General features: G+C 40.0%; 2 protein-coding genes across 2 annotated transcripts in view; both read right to left on the bottom strand.

The window, feature by feature from the left end:
- LOC129189689 (protocadherin beta-16-like) overlaps positions 1–14,328 on the bottom strand; it is a 91,159-nt gene that overhangs the window by 65,387 nt on the left and 11,444 nt on the right. The gene's annotated exons all lie outside the window — the stretch shown is intronic.
- On the bottom strand, positions 10,312–14,282 carry LOC129189685 (protocadherin beta-16-like). Its single transcript, XM_054791642.1, has one exon. The coding sequence runs from the start codon at positions 14,259–14,261 to the stop codon at positions 11,802–11,804; it is 2,460 nt and encodes an 819-aa protein (XP_054647617.1). The 5' UTR covers positions 14,262–14,282; the 3' UTR covers positions 10,312–11,801.

Below are 14,328 nucleotides of genomic sequence, written 5' to 3'. Positions count from 1 at the left end.
GTCTGAAAAATGATACGTCACGAGGCTATTGGAGCCGAAGTCTGCGTCAGTGGCATTGACAGTTAAAACGTAAGCATCTCTAGCAGCGTTTTCCATTACGGCGGCTTTGTACACTGATTGGTTGAATACAGGCGCATTGTCGTTCGCATCAAGTACAGCAATATTAATATTTACTGTGCCAGACCTTTGTGGGCTTCCACCGTCCACTGCTATTAATTTTAAAGACAGATTCGGCAGTGTCTCCCTGTCTAATGGCTTCTGAAGCACCATCTCTGCGTATTTCTTTCCCTCTGCGTTCGAGTGTTGTTTTAGCACAAAATTAACATTCTCGGTCAAAAAATACTCCCTGAGCCCGTTGACACCTACGTCAGGGTCCTCCGCGCTTGCCAGAGAAAATCGAGATCCAATATTTGCTATTTCGCTGATTTCAAAACGAATTTCGTTTCTTTTGAACACAGGCGAGTGGTCATTAATGTCTGTAATTTCCACAGTAACTTGATGGAGCTCCATGGGGTTTTCTAAAATCACCTCAAAGCTGAAACTGCACGGCGTCACGTCTCCACAAAGCTGCTCTCGGTCGATCCTCTCATTCACAATCAGAGTCCCTTTGTCTGCCACCAGCTTGGTGTACTGCTCGCTCTCTCCCGTCACGATGCGGGCCCGCCCGGATAACAGCCTCTTTACATTTAAACCGAGGTCTTGTGCTACGTTACCGATCAACGAGCCTTTTTTCATCTCCTCTGGGATCGAGTATCTTATATGTCCGTTTACCCCTGGGCTGAGATAAAAAAGAAACAGCAGGATCCAGCAGGCGACGCGCTTTTTTCTGCACAGAGTGATGCGAGGTGCTCCGTTTTCCATCGTGCAAAAAAACATCAAAATACGTTCCAAAATGATCCAATAGCGATGCGTATTCAGTTCAAAACGCCGTGCCAATGAAGGTGATACGTCTGTTGTAGACACAACAAGAGAGGAGAGAGTCTTTCCCTCAAATTCAGTCCAAATAATGCACACCACCTCCCTTTAAATGGCAGTGAGGAGATAAAAAGAGGACTAATACGCATTCACTGTTGTATTGACCTACAGCGTCCCTTGCAGTTCAAAATGAGTAATGCAAGCAAGAGAGCTCAATTGATTTTCTTTTATCAATAAACGGTTGAGTTTTATGTACATAATTTTATATGTCATTCATGCTTCATTTACAAAATAAGCACAGATAGCAAAGCAAATAATTTAATATGCATTTGTGGCCAAATGTTTTGAGAATGACTTAAATTTGTTATTCCAATAACTCAGCTGCCTCAGTGTTTTTAGGAAAACATTTTATGTTCCTGTTATGTACTGATAAACAAGCAATTTTTGTGGAGATCACAAAAATGAAAAGTGAAACAGCAAAATACTGAAGCATCAAATTGAAGCCACTCACAACAATTTGGACATAAGTTATCAATTAGTCCAGGTCTCATAATTACAAGTAAAAAGATAAAGGCTGACTACAATACATGGTATGAGAGCAGCAAAATTGTAAACAAAAAGCCTTGTTTGCTGCTGTCTGTGGTTTTGAAGAAGTGGCCTTGTGGAATTAACATTGTATGGCTCAGTGACATGAAGACAAACCAACCAAGCTAAGTATCAGCACATCACTAAAACTAAATGTATTTATAATTAACATGAACACCCTGGACTGCATCAAGGACACTTAATCAGTTACATTTTGGATGAGAAAAGATTACCTACGTACCCAAATGAGGAAATGTTTGGACACAGTTTTTATCTGGTCTTCAAAAATATAAACAATTGTTTCATGTCAAGCATGCAGACAACATAACTTAAAACAAAGGTCAGTTTATTTTTCAGTGTTCTACCAGTTTCAAAAGCCAACATGTTTCAACACCTCATCGTTAATTTGTGACGAGGCTTTTCAAAAATAAAAGAAAACCAAACCAAAAGCCGACTGCACAACTGTTCTTTAAAAAATGAAACAGCGTTGTAGAAGCTTTTTCTGAACATGTGACATTTTTGCACTTGCATTGACAGTGCGATAAACGTGGTAAGGTATAAGCTATCAACAGTGTTGTTTTGTTATTCCACTATATTTACAAAAAGAAGTGTAAAACATTGAAGATGACATGACCATTTACAACTACATGCAATTTGAAAGTGGGCAAGGTGTGTGCAAGAAAACCTAAAAACGCTATCAGATACAAAAGAAAAACAATGGTGAAAATTTTAACTACAAATTGTAAAACTTCTAGCACCGTAAGATTGAGTGGTACAATCCCCGCTGACAGCTGTGTAAGTTGTATGACACAAAAAGAGAAAGGATGGTGAAAAATGTGACTCACCAAGGTCGACATCTGTGAACAGTTTCCTGACAGCTGCTTTGTCACATGCGGTGTATCAGCATCAGCTCCATCCACACTCACTAAACTTTGACTCATGGCTTGCATGTTCTTCATATCACTTTTTCTGGAGTCAGTGGTCCTGCACACCTCGTAATTGTACACGTGTGGGAGAGTCCCTGTCCCCAAAGTGTCTGAGTAACGTGGTGGATAATATGGAATGACAGGGAGGTTGGAGTGGTACAGGATGCGAGACTGTCTCCACCTGTACACTTTGACTGATATGATAAGCAGCAAGCAGGTGATGAAGAGGAAGGAGACCACAGCCAAAGCCAAGACTAAGTAAAAAGTCAGCTTGTCATTGTACTCCTTGTCATGCATGCTAAAGTCAGTGAACTCTGACAGCACTTCAGGGAAGCTGTCTGCCACCGCCACGTTAACAATGACTGTAGCTGAACGAGAGGGCTGCCCGTTGTCCTCCACTAGAACAGTCAGTCTTTGCTTGACAGCATCTTTATCAGTGACTTGGCGGACAGTTCTTATTTCTCCATTGTGTAGGCCCACTTCAAACAGCGCCCTGTCTGTGGCTTTGTGCACTTTATAGGAGAGCCAGGCGTTCTGTCCAGAGTCCACATCAACAGCCACCACTTTAGTCACCAGATAGCCCACATCTGCTGAACGAGGCACCATTTCAGCCAGCACAGAACCACCTGTCTGGACCGGGTACAGGATCTGTGGAACATTGTCGTTCTGATCCTGGATCAGGATGTGAACCGTGGCCACAGAACTCAGAGGAGGGGATCCGGCATCGCGGGCAGTAACGTTAAAATCAAAGGACTTGATTTGTTCGTAATCAAAGGATCGGACTGCGTGGATGACACCGTTCTCTGAATTGACTGAGACAAAAGTAGACACAGCTACTCCATTAATCTCTTTCTCCTCCAGGAAGTAAGACACTCGAGCATTCTGGCCCCAGTCTGCATCACTAGCACTGACAGTAAACACTGAAAAACCAGGAGAGTTGTTCTCTGGTACAGTCTTACTGTATTCTGACTGATGGAATTTGGGTGGACTGTCATTCACGTCAGATATTTTAATGTTGATGTTTTTACTAGTAGATAGAGGAGGAGAGCCTTGGTCAGACACGGTTATGGTAACATTATATTCAGGAACACTTTCTCTGTCTAAGTAGTTGTCTGTCACTATGGTGTAATAACCTGTTAATGAAGACTCAATTTTGAAAGGGACGTCAGAGTTAATGGAGCACTTGACAACACCGTTGCCATCAGAGTCTTTATCATTCACGTTAAAAACAGCTACAGTTGTACCTGGGGGAGAATCCTCAGGTATGGACTGAGAAAATGACATAAGTTCTATTGTGGGGACATTGTCATTCTCATCAATTATGTTAACAATTACTTTACATGTATCTGAATATCCTCCATGATCACTAGCCTGAATCTTCAAGTCATGTGACCTAGACTTTTCAAAATCCAATTGACCTTTTATTTTAATCTCTCCTGTTTTAAAATTAACATCAAAAAGTTGTTTTGCTTCCTTGCTGACATGAGGAGTGGAGTAAGTGACGTCACCATTGAGGCCTGCATCCGCGTCGTTTGCACTAACAGTAGTGATCAACGTTCCTGCAGGTGAATTTTCTCGAACATCTACTTTATAAACAGGCTGGCTGCACACTGGTGCGTTATCGTTTGCATCCAGCACAGTGATATGAATTCTGACCGTCCCTGATCTATGTGGCTCACCGCCATCTGAAGCAATCAACATGAGAGTGTGAGTCTCCTCGTTCTCTCTGTCTAACGATTTTTGTAAAACCATTTCAATAACTTTTCTTCCGCTTGGCTCACTCTGTACCTCTAATTTAAAATTATCAGAAGGTTTAAGAGTGTATTTTTGAATATCATTTATACCAACATCGGGGTCGTCAGCACTTGCAAGAGAGAAACGAGTCCCCACTGCAGCAGTTTCAACAATTTTTAAATTAATTTCAGCCAGCTGGAAGGAGGGACTGTTGTCATTAATGTCTGTGACCTCCACTGTTACGCGATAAAGCTGGATTGGATTTTCTAAAATGATGTCGAAACTGAAGCTGCAGGGCGTCGTCTTTCCACAAAGCTCTTCTCGGTCGATGCGCTCTTTAATAACAAGTGTGCCTTTGTCTCGTTTTAAATCAACATACTGTCGATCTTCTTTGGTAATAACACGAGCTTTACCTGCTACTAGTCTGGCCACATCCAAACCCAAATCTCTCGCAATGTTTCCAACAAAAGAGCCTTCTGCCTGCTCCTCTGGTATGGAATAGCGAGCCTGTGCAGTCACTGAGCTCAGCTCACAGAGACAAAGAATGACAAACAGTGTCCGCCATCGGCCTCTCACAGCGCTTATCCACATACAATCCATCTTCATGCCAAAAATACAACAAATACGCCGTGGATATTCCTTCCAAATAAAAGCAGACGTTCCTGAAAAAATAAATCCGAAAAAGCAGGAAAATCCACAAGAAAGATTTCTCTTCAAACGGCGAGCAGACCGTCGCCTTTATCAGCAGTGAAGCTCTAAAAGGAGTACAAGCGGAGGAACACTGCGTTCAATATTTTCACTGCTATTCAGTGACGTACCAACAGCGGCCCTCAGAGCATTTTCACAGTAGTACACCTTCATATTTTTGACAGCCAAAAATACATTATTCAGACGTTAAATCGGTTACTGATACAGATGTTGGTGAATGTGAATGCTGCAAATATTTAATAGAACGAAATAATGAATAAATACCTGCACATCAGATTTATAAATTGTCATGTTATCATGTTTTAACTTTTATTTTGAAATAAGAAATGACGTATTGAAAAGAAGGTCCAGCTCCGCCAATACAATTACAAAAGCTAAACTTTGTCGAGCCTCAAACAATAACGTTTCAAATGAATCAGGAATAATATGTATATATTTATAATATCTGGGTGATTTTCTGACAATGACACAATTTTTGATGAGTGAAATTAGCGATTGCAATTTTTAAATATGATAATTAACATCTCAAGAAGATGGCATTTAAAATTTGTAAGCATAATTTAATTTGGTGGAATAATTCATTCCCAAATTCATCATTTTGTATATTCCCTCTTATTAATATTTTTATTTTTGTGTTTGGTTATTTATGTATTTATACATTCATACCAGTTGTAGATTTGCTACTATCTACTATTAGCTTTGTGTTAAGTTACTTCCAGTCATCAGGAATTCAGCACCACGGACAGCAATACTAGTTGAGACAGAAATGACCCATTTAAAGTTGTTGAAGTTGTGAGAGAAGGGTGAAACAAAACCCACGCAGAAAAATCATATGATGCAGTTAAATGTGACATTATTAAACAAATAAAAGTATTGGGGGCGTTCCCCAAATACATAACTAGGCTGCATGACAATTGTGTTTCTTTAAAGAATGCACAGTTTTGCCGCATTTGGTTTATCGTGTGTGTTTTTAAAAATAATTAACAGATTAATAATTAGTCACAAGGTGTTTTAGACCGAGGTGTCTTCTTATGTGGTGCATGGACCTCATGGTTTTCAGGGGGGTTGTGAGAAACAGATCAACATGAATAAATTCATGATTATCATGAGCGACCTCACATATTTGCATACAATGGAGTTGTGTCTGGTGTTTTTTTTTAAAGTTATTTACTCTAAAGTTTATTCACATTTGTGTATATCACATGTTTACAACATGGAACTATTGACAAAGTGCACTCTACACATCAGATGTAAAATAATAAATTGATGTCAGTAGTTCTGGGGAAGGGGTCCATAGATTTGATCAGCTTGTTAAAGGGGTCTGTGAGGTAATGGACCACTGTTTAACAATATTTCTTCAAATACAACTTTTAATAATAAAAAAAAGGTTTTCATATTAAGACTATTTCTTCAATTAGAACATTTAATAATTAAAAAAATGTTTTAATATTTGTATATTTAATGACAATGTGAAAAACAGAGAAGAGCTATTCACTGGACGCTTGACGTCAACTGAGATGCTGTCTATGGTGCTAAAATTAGCTGCTTTGTTAAATTAATTTTGTATGACTCAATGCCAGAAAAGAAATGCCACTACACCATCAAAACTAAATAACTAAAGTATTTACAGATTATATTTACCATTCACGTGTAACATCACTGACTGCTTCAACAACTGCACACAAAAAATTCTGAATATTTTACAACCACGTTAAGACTTTAGGATCTAATATAGTTACCCAATAGTATCTACTACGAAACAATACATGGTTTGATTCACGCTGCATCCAAAATGATCCGGCATGGACACATGTCTAATGTCCTACATCAAGGCACTAATTGTTGTTGTACGTTTTGAGAAGAAATGATGACCAACATTCCACAGGTGAAAGTTCAAATCACTGCACGGGTTGCGATCATAAACCACATTGCCATTTGATTTTCAAACTACACCATGTCAAGAAAAAAAAATAGATTTTACAGAGCTGAAGAGAAAGATGTACATTTTCATTTGAAAGAGGGCAAACTTACAAAATCCACAATATCCACAAAATCCTCAAATATTTTATAGGTATAGGTATCAAACAACAATGTACCTTATACACTAAGGTCAGAGTTAAGTAACTTCAAAAAGTCAACCTTCAAGTCCATTGAGAGCAGGAGTGACTATGCATGAAAGCTGATGAAGTTATCACACACAAAAACAGAGAAAGAATAGAGAACATGTGACAAGAAAGGAACAATTATGAAAACAAAGCACTCTTCATTGCTGAAAGTGATGGAAAGTGGAATGACGTGATGAATGATGGACATATAACTGCAGTGCATGATAAAGACAGTAAAATATAGGTACAAAAATATTACCAAAATGAAAAAAAATGAACTGTATTCTCTTGTTCTCTTGTGCATTAAAGATGATGATGGCAGGTGAGGAATTAACTCATATTTACAGGAGGAGCTTGGATTAAATGGGTCACGTACTATAAAACACTGACGCCACAAGAAAAAGCCAGCCATAACACTGGAAACTCCAACAATGATAAAAAAAAATGTGCAATACAACAGGGGAGGCCAATAAGGTCATGGATTGACCTGACAAGTCTGCAGACCTTAATGTTATTAAACATCTGTGGAGGATGTTGCAAAGTGACAATCTTATACTGTAAGCACATAATTTGGGGAATATCTGCAAAGTCGATCAAAATCACTCCTTTGCAAACCTGGTAAACAACTACAATAAACATCTGACTGGTCCAGTTATTAAGACGGGGTTCTCCAAGCCATTTATTAAGTCATGTTTTGCTAAAATATATTATTTCAACAATGTATTTACAATTGATACCCATTGCACATTTACAGTATATCATTAAGAGGTCAGTTACTTCAAACTGGCAAAATTCTATAGCACCATAAGAATGAGTGGTACAACACTACCTGTAACTGTGTAAGTTGGAAGACACAAAAACGAACAAAAGCAAGAATGGTGAAACATGTGACTCACCAATGTTGACATCTGTGAACAGTTTCCTGACAGCTGCTTGGTCACGTGCAATGCATCAGCATCAGCTCCATCCACACTCACTAAACTTTGACTCATGGCTTCCATATTCTTCATGTCACTTTTTCTGGAGTCAGTGGTCCTGCACACCTCGTAATTGTACACGTGTGGGAGAGTCCCTGTCCCCAAAGTGTCTGAGTAACGTGGTGGATAATATGGAATGACTGGGAGGTTGGAGTGGTACAGGATGCGAGACTGTCTCCACCTGTACACTTTGACTGATATGATAAGCAGCAAGCAGGTGATGAAGAGGAAGGACACCACAGCCAAAGCCAAGACTAAGTAAAAAGTCAGCTTGTCATTGTACTCCTTGTCATGCATGCTAAAGTCAGTGAACTCTGACAGCACTTCAGGGAAGCTGTCTGCCACCGCCACGTTAACAATGACTGTAGCTGAACGAGAGGGCTGCCCGTTGTCCTCCACTAGAACAGTCAGTCTTTGCTTAACAGCATCTTTATCAGTGACTTGGCGGACAGTTCTTATTTCTCCATTGTGTAGGCCCACTTCAAACAGCGCCCTGTCTGTGGCTTTGTGCACTTTATAGGAGAGCCAGGCGTTCTGTCCAGAGTCCACATCAACAGCCACCACTTTAGTCACCAGATAGCCCACATCTGCTGAACGAGGAACCATTTCAGCCAGCACTGAGCCACCTGTCTGGACCGGGTACAGGACCTGGGGGGCGTTGTCATTCTGGTCTTGGATCAAAATGTGAACTGTGGCCACAGAACTCAGAGGAGGAGATCCGGAGTCGCGGGCAGTAACGTTAAAGTCAAAGGACTTGATTTGTTCGTAATCAAAGGATCGGACTGCGTGGATGACACCGTTCTCTGAACTGACCGAGACAAAAGATGACACAGCTACTCCATTAATCTCTTTCTCCTCCAGGAAGTAAGACACTCGAGCATTCTGGCCCCAGTCTGCATCACTAGCACTGACAGTAAACACTGAAAAACCAGGAGAGTTGTTCTCTGGTACAGTCTTACTGTATTCTGACTGGTGGAATTTGGGTGGGTTGTCATTTACGTCAGATATTTTAAAGTTGACATTTTTGCTACTAGACAAAGAAGGAGAGCCTTGGTCAGACACTGTTATGGTAACATTATATTCAGGAACACTTTCTCTGTCTAAGATGTTGTCTGTCACTATGGTGTAATAACCTGTTAATGAAGACTCAATTTTGAAAGGGACGTCAGAGTTAATGGAGCACTTGACAACACCGTTGCCATCAGAGTCTTCATCATTCACGTTAAAAACAGCTACAGTTGTACCTGGGGGAGAATCCTCAGGTATGGACTGAGAAAATGACATAAGTTCTATTGTAGGGACATTGTCATTCTCATCAATTATGTTAACAATTACTTTACATGTATCTGAATATCCTCCATGATCACTTGCTTGAACATTTAATTGATAATTCTTTGATTTCTCAAAATCTAGTTTACCGGTGAGTTTAACTTCTCCTGTTTTAACATTTACATGAAACATCTTCTCTGCCTCACCGGTGGCACGAGTGGAATATATGACGTCACCATTTAGGTCTGCATCAGCGTCATTTGCACTAACAGTAGCGATCAATTTTCCTTCAGGTGAATTTTCTCGAACATCTACTTTATAAACAGGCTGGTTGCACACTGGTGCGTTATCGTTTATATCCAGCACAGTGATATGAATTCTGACCGTCCCTGATCTATGTGGCTCACCGCCATCTGAAGCAATCAACATGAGAGTGTGTGTCTCCTCTTTCTCTCTGTCTAAAGTTTTCTGTAAAACTATTTCTATAAATTTCGTTCCATCTGATTGGCTCTGTACCTCTAACTTAAAATTATCTGAAGGTTTAAGTGCGTATTTCTGAATATCATTAATACCAACATCACGGTCGTTTGCATTGTCGAGTGAGAAACGGGTGTCCACTGCAGCATTTTCAACAATTTTCAAATTAATTTCACTCTGTGGGAAGGAGGGACTATTGTCATTTATGTCCGTGACCTCCACTGTTACACGATAAAGCTGGATTGGATTTTCTAAAATGATGTCGAAACTGAAGCTGCAGGGCGTCGTCTTTCCACAAAGCTCTTCTCGGTCGATGCGCTCTTTAATAACAAGTGTGCCTTTGTCTCGTTTTAAATCAACATACTGCCGCCCTCCTTTCGTGATAATACGAGCTTTACCTGCTACTAGTCTGGCCACATCCAAGCCCAAATCTCTCGCAATGTGTCCAACAAATGAGCCTTCTGCCTGCTCCTCCGGTATGGAATAGCGAGCTTGTGCAGTCACTGAGCTCAGCTCACAGAGACAAAGAATGACAAACAGTGTCCGCCATCGGCCTCTCACAGCGCTTATCCACATACAATCCATCCTCAAGGCAAAAATACAATAAATACGCCGTGGAGATTCTTCACAAATAAAAGCAGGCGTTCCTCAAACAATAAATCCGAAAAGTACAAGAGGATCCACAAGAAAGATCTCTCTTCAAATGGCGAGCAGACCGTCGTCTTTCTCAGCAATGAAGGTCTAAAAAGAGTTGAAGAGGAGGAACACTACACTATTTTCACTGATATTCAATGACGTACCGAGAGCGGCCCTCAGTGCTTTGTTACAGTAGTGCATCTTTATCCAGCATCAGCATTCAGCCTTTTAAAAATGTAAAAATGCTATAAGTAATTACCAGCCCAAATGCATGAAAGGACAAAATAGTTCACGAATAATTGATGTATTTGTTTATAGGCTGTTGATCAAATTTCTGAAAGTAGAATATATTAATAAAGTAAAAATCCTTTCCAAACAGTCCAGAACAAAAGCAAAGATCATCAGATGATATCACAAATAACACTAAAATGTAAATAACACAAGTTGGATTTTTAAACAATAAATTCAGCAAAGTTATGTTTTTTTTTTCGTTTATTTTTTTGTTGGACACATACCTAATACTGTTCTTAGTTTGTTATTTTTTTTTTTCATAAACAAAACTTGACATGACAGAGGTTTTAAAACACCATCAGGAAGACTGTGTTTTGATAGATATGCCGGTCATAATAGTAAGTACACTCAAGAGGTGGTAAATGCCAATGTGTAATAATGTTGGGACTGTCAGATTCTATTTAATTTTTACTTCTTAACGTAGTCAACGACATCTGCATGGACAGAAACATGGATCATGACTCCCTAAAAGGAAGCATCTTTGAGCACATCTTTTGTACCTGACACAAAACCATCCATTATACGGTGCCATACTGTATGGAATTATCAAATATTGTCATTATATCATGACTGTCCATGAATTGTAATGTGTTGAACTACTTTTGCTTTACTTTTGAGGTACGTTCAACGGAAATCTGAAGTACAACCTGACATTTTAAAGTATTTAACTTTAATACACTGATGGCCTTCAACAAGACAACAATGCCAAACCAAAAATTAGAAGTGATACTTATTCCTCTGAATCTTTCTACCTACTCACCAAACAAAAACAAAGTAATTGTCTTTTACAATACAATAAAAAAAATACATGAAATGCTGGATGATTTGAGAAATCCAGCAAGAGAAATGAGTACTTCTGCCTGAGAATATGAGCTCATCTGGTTAAAATTCCAATTAAATTTATATTATTTATGTCTAAATAATGCCTTACATTACAGTTTTACATTTTTAAAAAAGTGTATTTAAACTGTCATGCGTTACTCCTAGAAAGGTTCAATAGTTGCTTACAAATTTTAAACTAAATTCATACTACCTCAATTTAAAACATTTTGTTCACTTTAAATGATTTGTTGATGAAAATTAAAGACAGAAAAAATGTATTGTCACATTCTGAAAAAAAATACATAAATACTGACCTTTTTCAGGGTATTATAAGTTTCAATAAAGCCTGTAAATGATCAACTAATACACAGCAAAAACAGACAAAGGTAGAAAATGAGACTCACCAAAGTTGACGTCAATGAGCAGTTTTCTGACAGCTTGGTCACATGTGACGTATCAGCATCAGCTCCATCCACACTCACTAAACTTTGACTCATGGCTTGCATATTCTTCACGTCACTTTTTCTGGAGTCAGTAGTCCTGCACACCTCGTAATTGTACACGTGTGGGAGAGTCCCTGTCCCCAAAGTGTCTGAGTAACGTGGTGGATAATATGGAATGACAGGGAGGTTGGAGTGGTACAGGATGCGAGACTGTCTCCACCTGTACACTTTGACTGATATGATAAGCAGCAAGCAGGTGATGAAGAGGAAGGAGACCACAGCCAAAGCCAAGACTAAGTAAAAAGTCAGCTTGTCATTGTACTCCTTGTCATGCATGCTAAAGTCAGTGAACTCTGACAGCACTTCAGGGAAGCTGTCTGCCACCGCCACGTTAACAATGACTGTAGCTGAACGAGAGGGCTGCCCGTTGTCCTCCACTAGAACAGTCAGTCTTTGCTTGACAGCATCTTTATCAGTGACTTGGCGGACAGTTCTTATTTCTCCATTGTGTAGGCCCACTTCAAACAGCGCCCTGTCTGTGGCTTTGTGCACTTTATAGGAGAGCCAGGCGTTCTGTCCAGAGTCCACATCAACAGCCACCACTTTAGTCACCAGATAGCCCACATCTGCTGAACGAGGCACCATTTCAGCCAGCACCGAGCCACCCGTCTGGACCGGGTACAGGACCTGAGGGGCGTTGTCGTTTTGGTCTTGGATAAGGATGCAAACCGTGGCCACAGAACTCAGAGGAGGGGATCCAGCATCACGGGCAGTAACGTTAAAGTCAAAGGACTTGATTTGTTCGTAATCAAAGGATCGGACTGCGTGGATGACACCGTTCTCTGAATTGACTGAGACAAAAGAAGACACAGCTACTCCATTAATCTCTTTCTCCTCCAGGAAGTAAGACACTCGAGCATTCTGGCCCCAGTCTGCATCACTAGCACTGACAGTAAACACTGAAAAACCAGGAGAGTTGTTCTCTGGTACAGTCTTACTGTATTCTGACTGATGGAATTTGGGTGGGTTGTCATTCACGTCAGATATTTTAACGTTAATGTTTTTACTAGTAGACAGAGGAGGAGAGCCTTGGTCAGACACTGTTATGGTAACATTATATTCAGGAACACTTTCTCTGTCTAAGAAGTTGTCTGTCACTATGGTGTAATAACCTGTTAATGAAGACTCAATTTTGAAAGGGACGTCAGAGTTAATGGAGCACTTGACAACACCGTTGCCATCAGAGTCTTCATCATTCACGTTAAAAACAGCTACAGTTGTACCTGGGGGAGAATCCTCAGGCATAGAATGAGAAAATGACATTAATTTAATTATAGGGACATTGTCATTCTCATCAATTATGTTAATAATTACTTTACATGTATCTGAATAACCTCCATGATCACTAGCCTGGACATTTAAGTTGTAGTTCTTTGATTTCTCAAAATCAATTTTACCTGAAACTTTAATCTCTCCTGTTTTAACATTTATACTGAACATCTGATTTGCTGCCTCACCGATTTGAGGAATAAAATAAGTGACGTCACCATAGAGCCCTGCATCAGCGTCCGTTGCTCTAACAGTAGTGATCAGTTTTCCTTCAGGTGTATTTTCTCGAACATCTACTTTATAAACAGGCTGGCTGCACACTGGTGCGTTATCGTTTGCATCCAGCACAGTGATCTGAATTCTCACCGTCCCTGATCTATGTGGCTCACCGCCATCTGAAGCAATCAACATGAGAGTGTGAGTCTCCTCTTTCTCTCTGTCCAAAGGCTTCTGTAAAACCATTTCTATGAATTTTGCCCCACCCGGCTGACTTTGTATTTCCAATTTAAAATTATCTGAAGGTTTTAGAGAATATTTCTGGATATCATTAATACCAACATCAGGGTCGTTTGCGCTAAGCAATGAAAATTTAGTCCCCGCTGCTACACTCTCAACAATATTCATCGCTACCTCGTGCTGCGGAAAGGAGGGACTGTTGTCATTAATGTCTGTAACCTCCACTGTTACACGATAAAGCTGGATTGGATTTTCTAAAATGATGTCGAAACTGAAGCTGCAGGGCGTCGTCTTTCCACAAAGCTCTTCTCGGTCGATGCGCTCTTTAATAACAAGTGTGCCTTTGTCTCGTTTTAAATCAACATACTGCCGATCTTCTTTCGTGATAATACGAGCTTTACCTGCTACTAGTCTGGCCACATCCAAGCCCAAATCTCTCGCAATGTTTCCAACAAAAGAGCCTTCTGCCTTCTCCTCCGGTATGGAATAGCGAGCCTGTCCCGTCACTGAGCTCAGCTCACAGAGACAAAGAATGACAAACAGTGTGCGCCATCGGCCTCTCATAGCGCTTATCCACATACAATCCATCCTCAAGGCAAAAAATACGTCGAAAAGTTTCCTTCAGAATAAAAACAAACGCTCCTAAAACAATACA

This window comes from Dunckerocampus dactyliophorus, chromosome 11 (genome assembly GCF_027744805.1).
Source record: "Dunckerocampus dactyliophorus isolate RoL2022-P2 chromosome 11, RoL_Ddac_1.1, whole genome shotgun sequence".
In the NCBI taxonomy this organism is placed as follows: Eukaryota; Metazoa; Chordata; class Actinopteri; order Syngnathiformes; family Syngnathidae; genus Dunckerocampus; species Dunckerocampus dactyliophorus.
The sequence above is the reverse complement of the archived record's forward strand: the minus strand, read 5'-3'. Positions and strand labels throughout refer to the sequence as shown.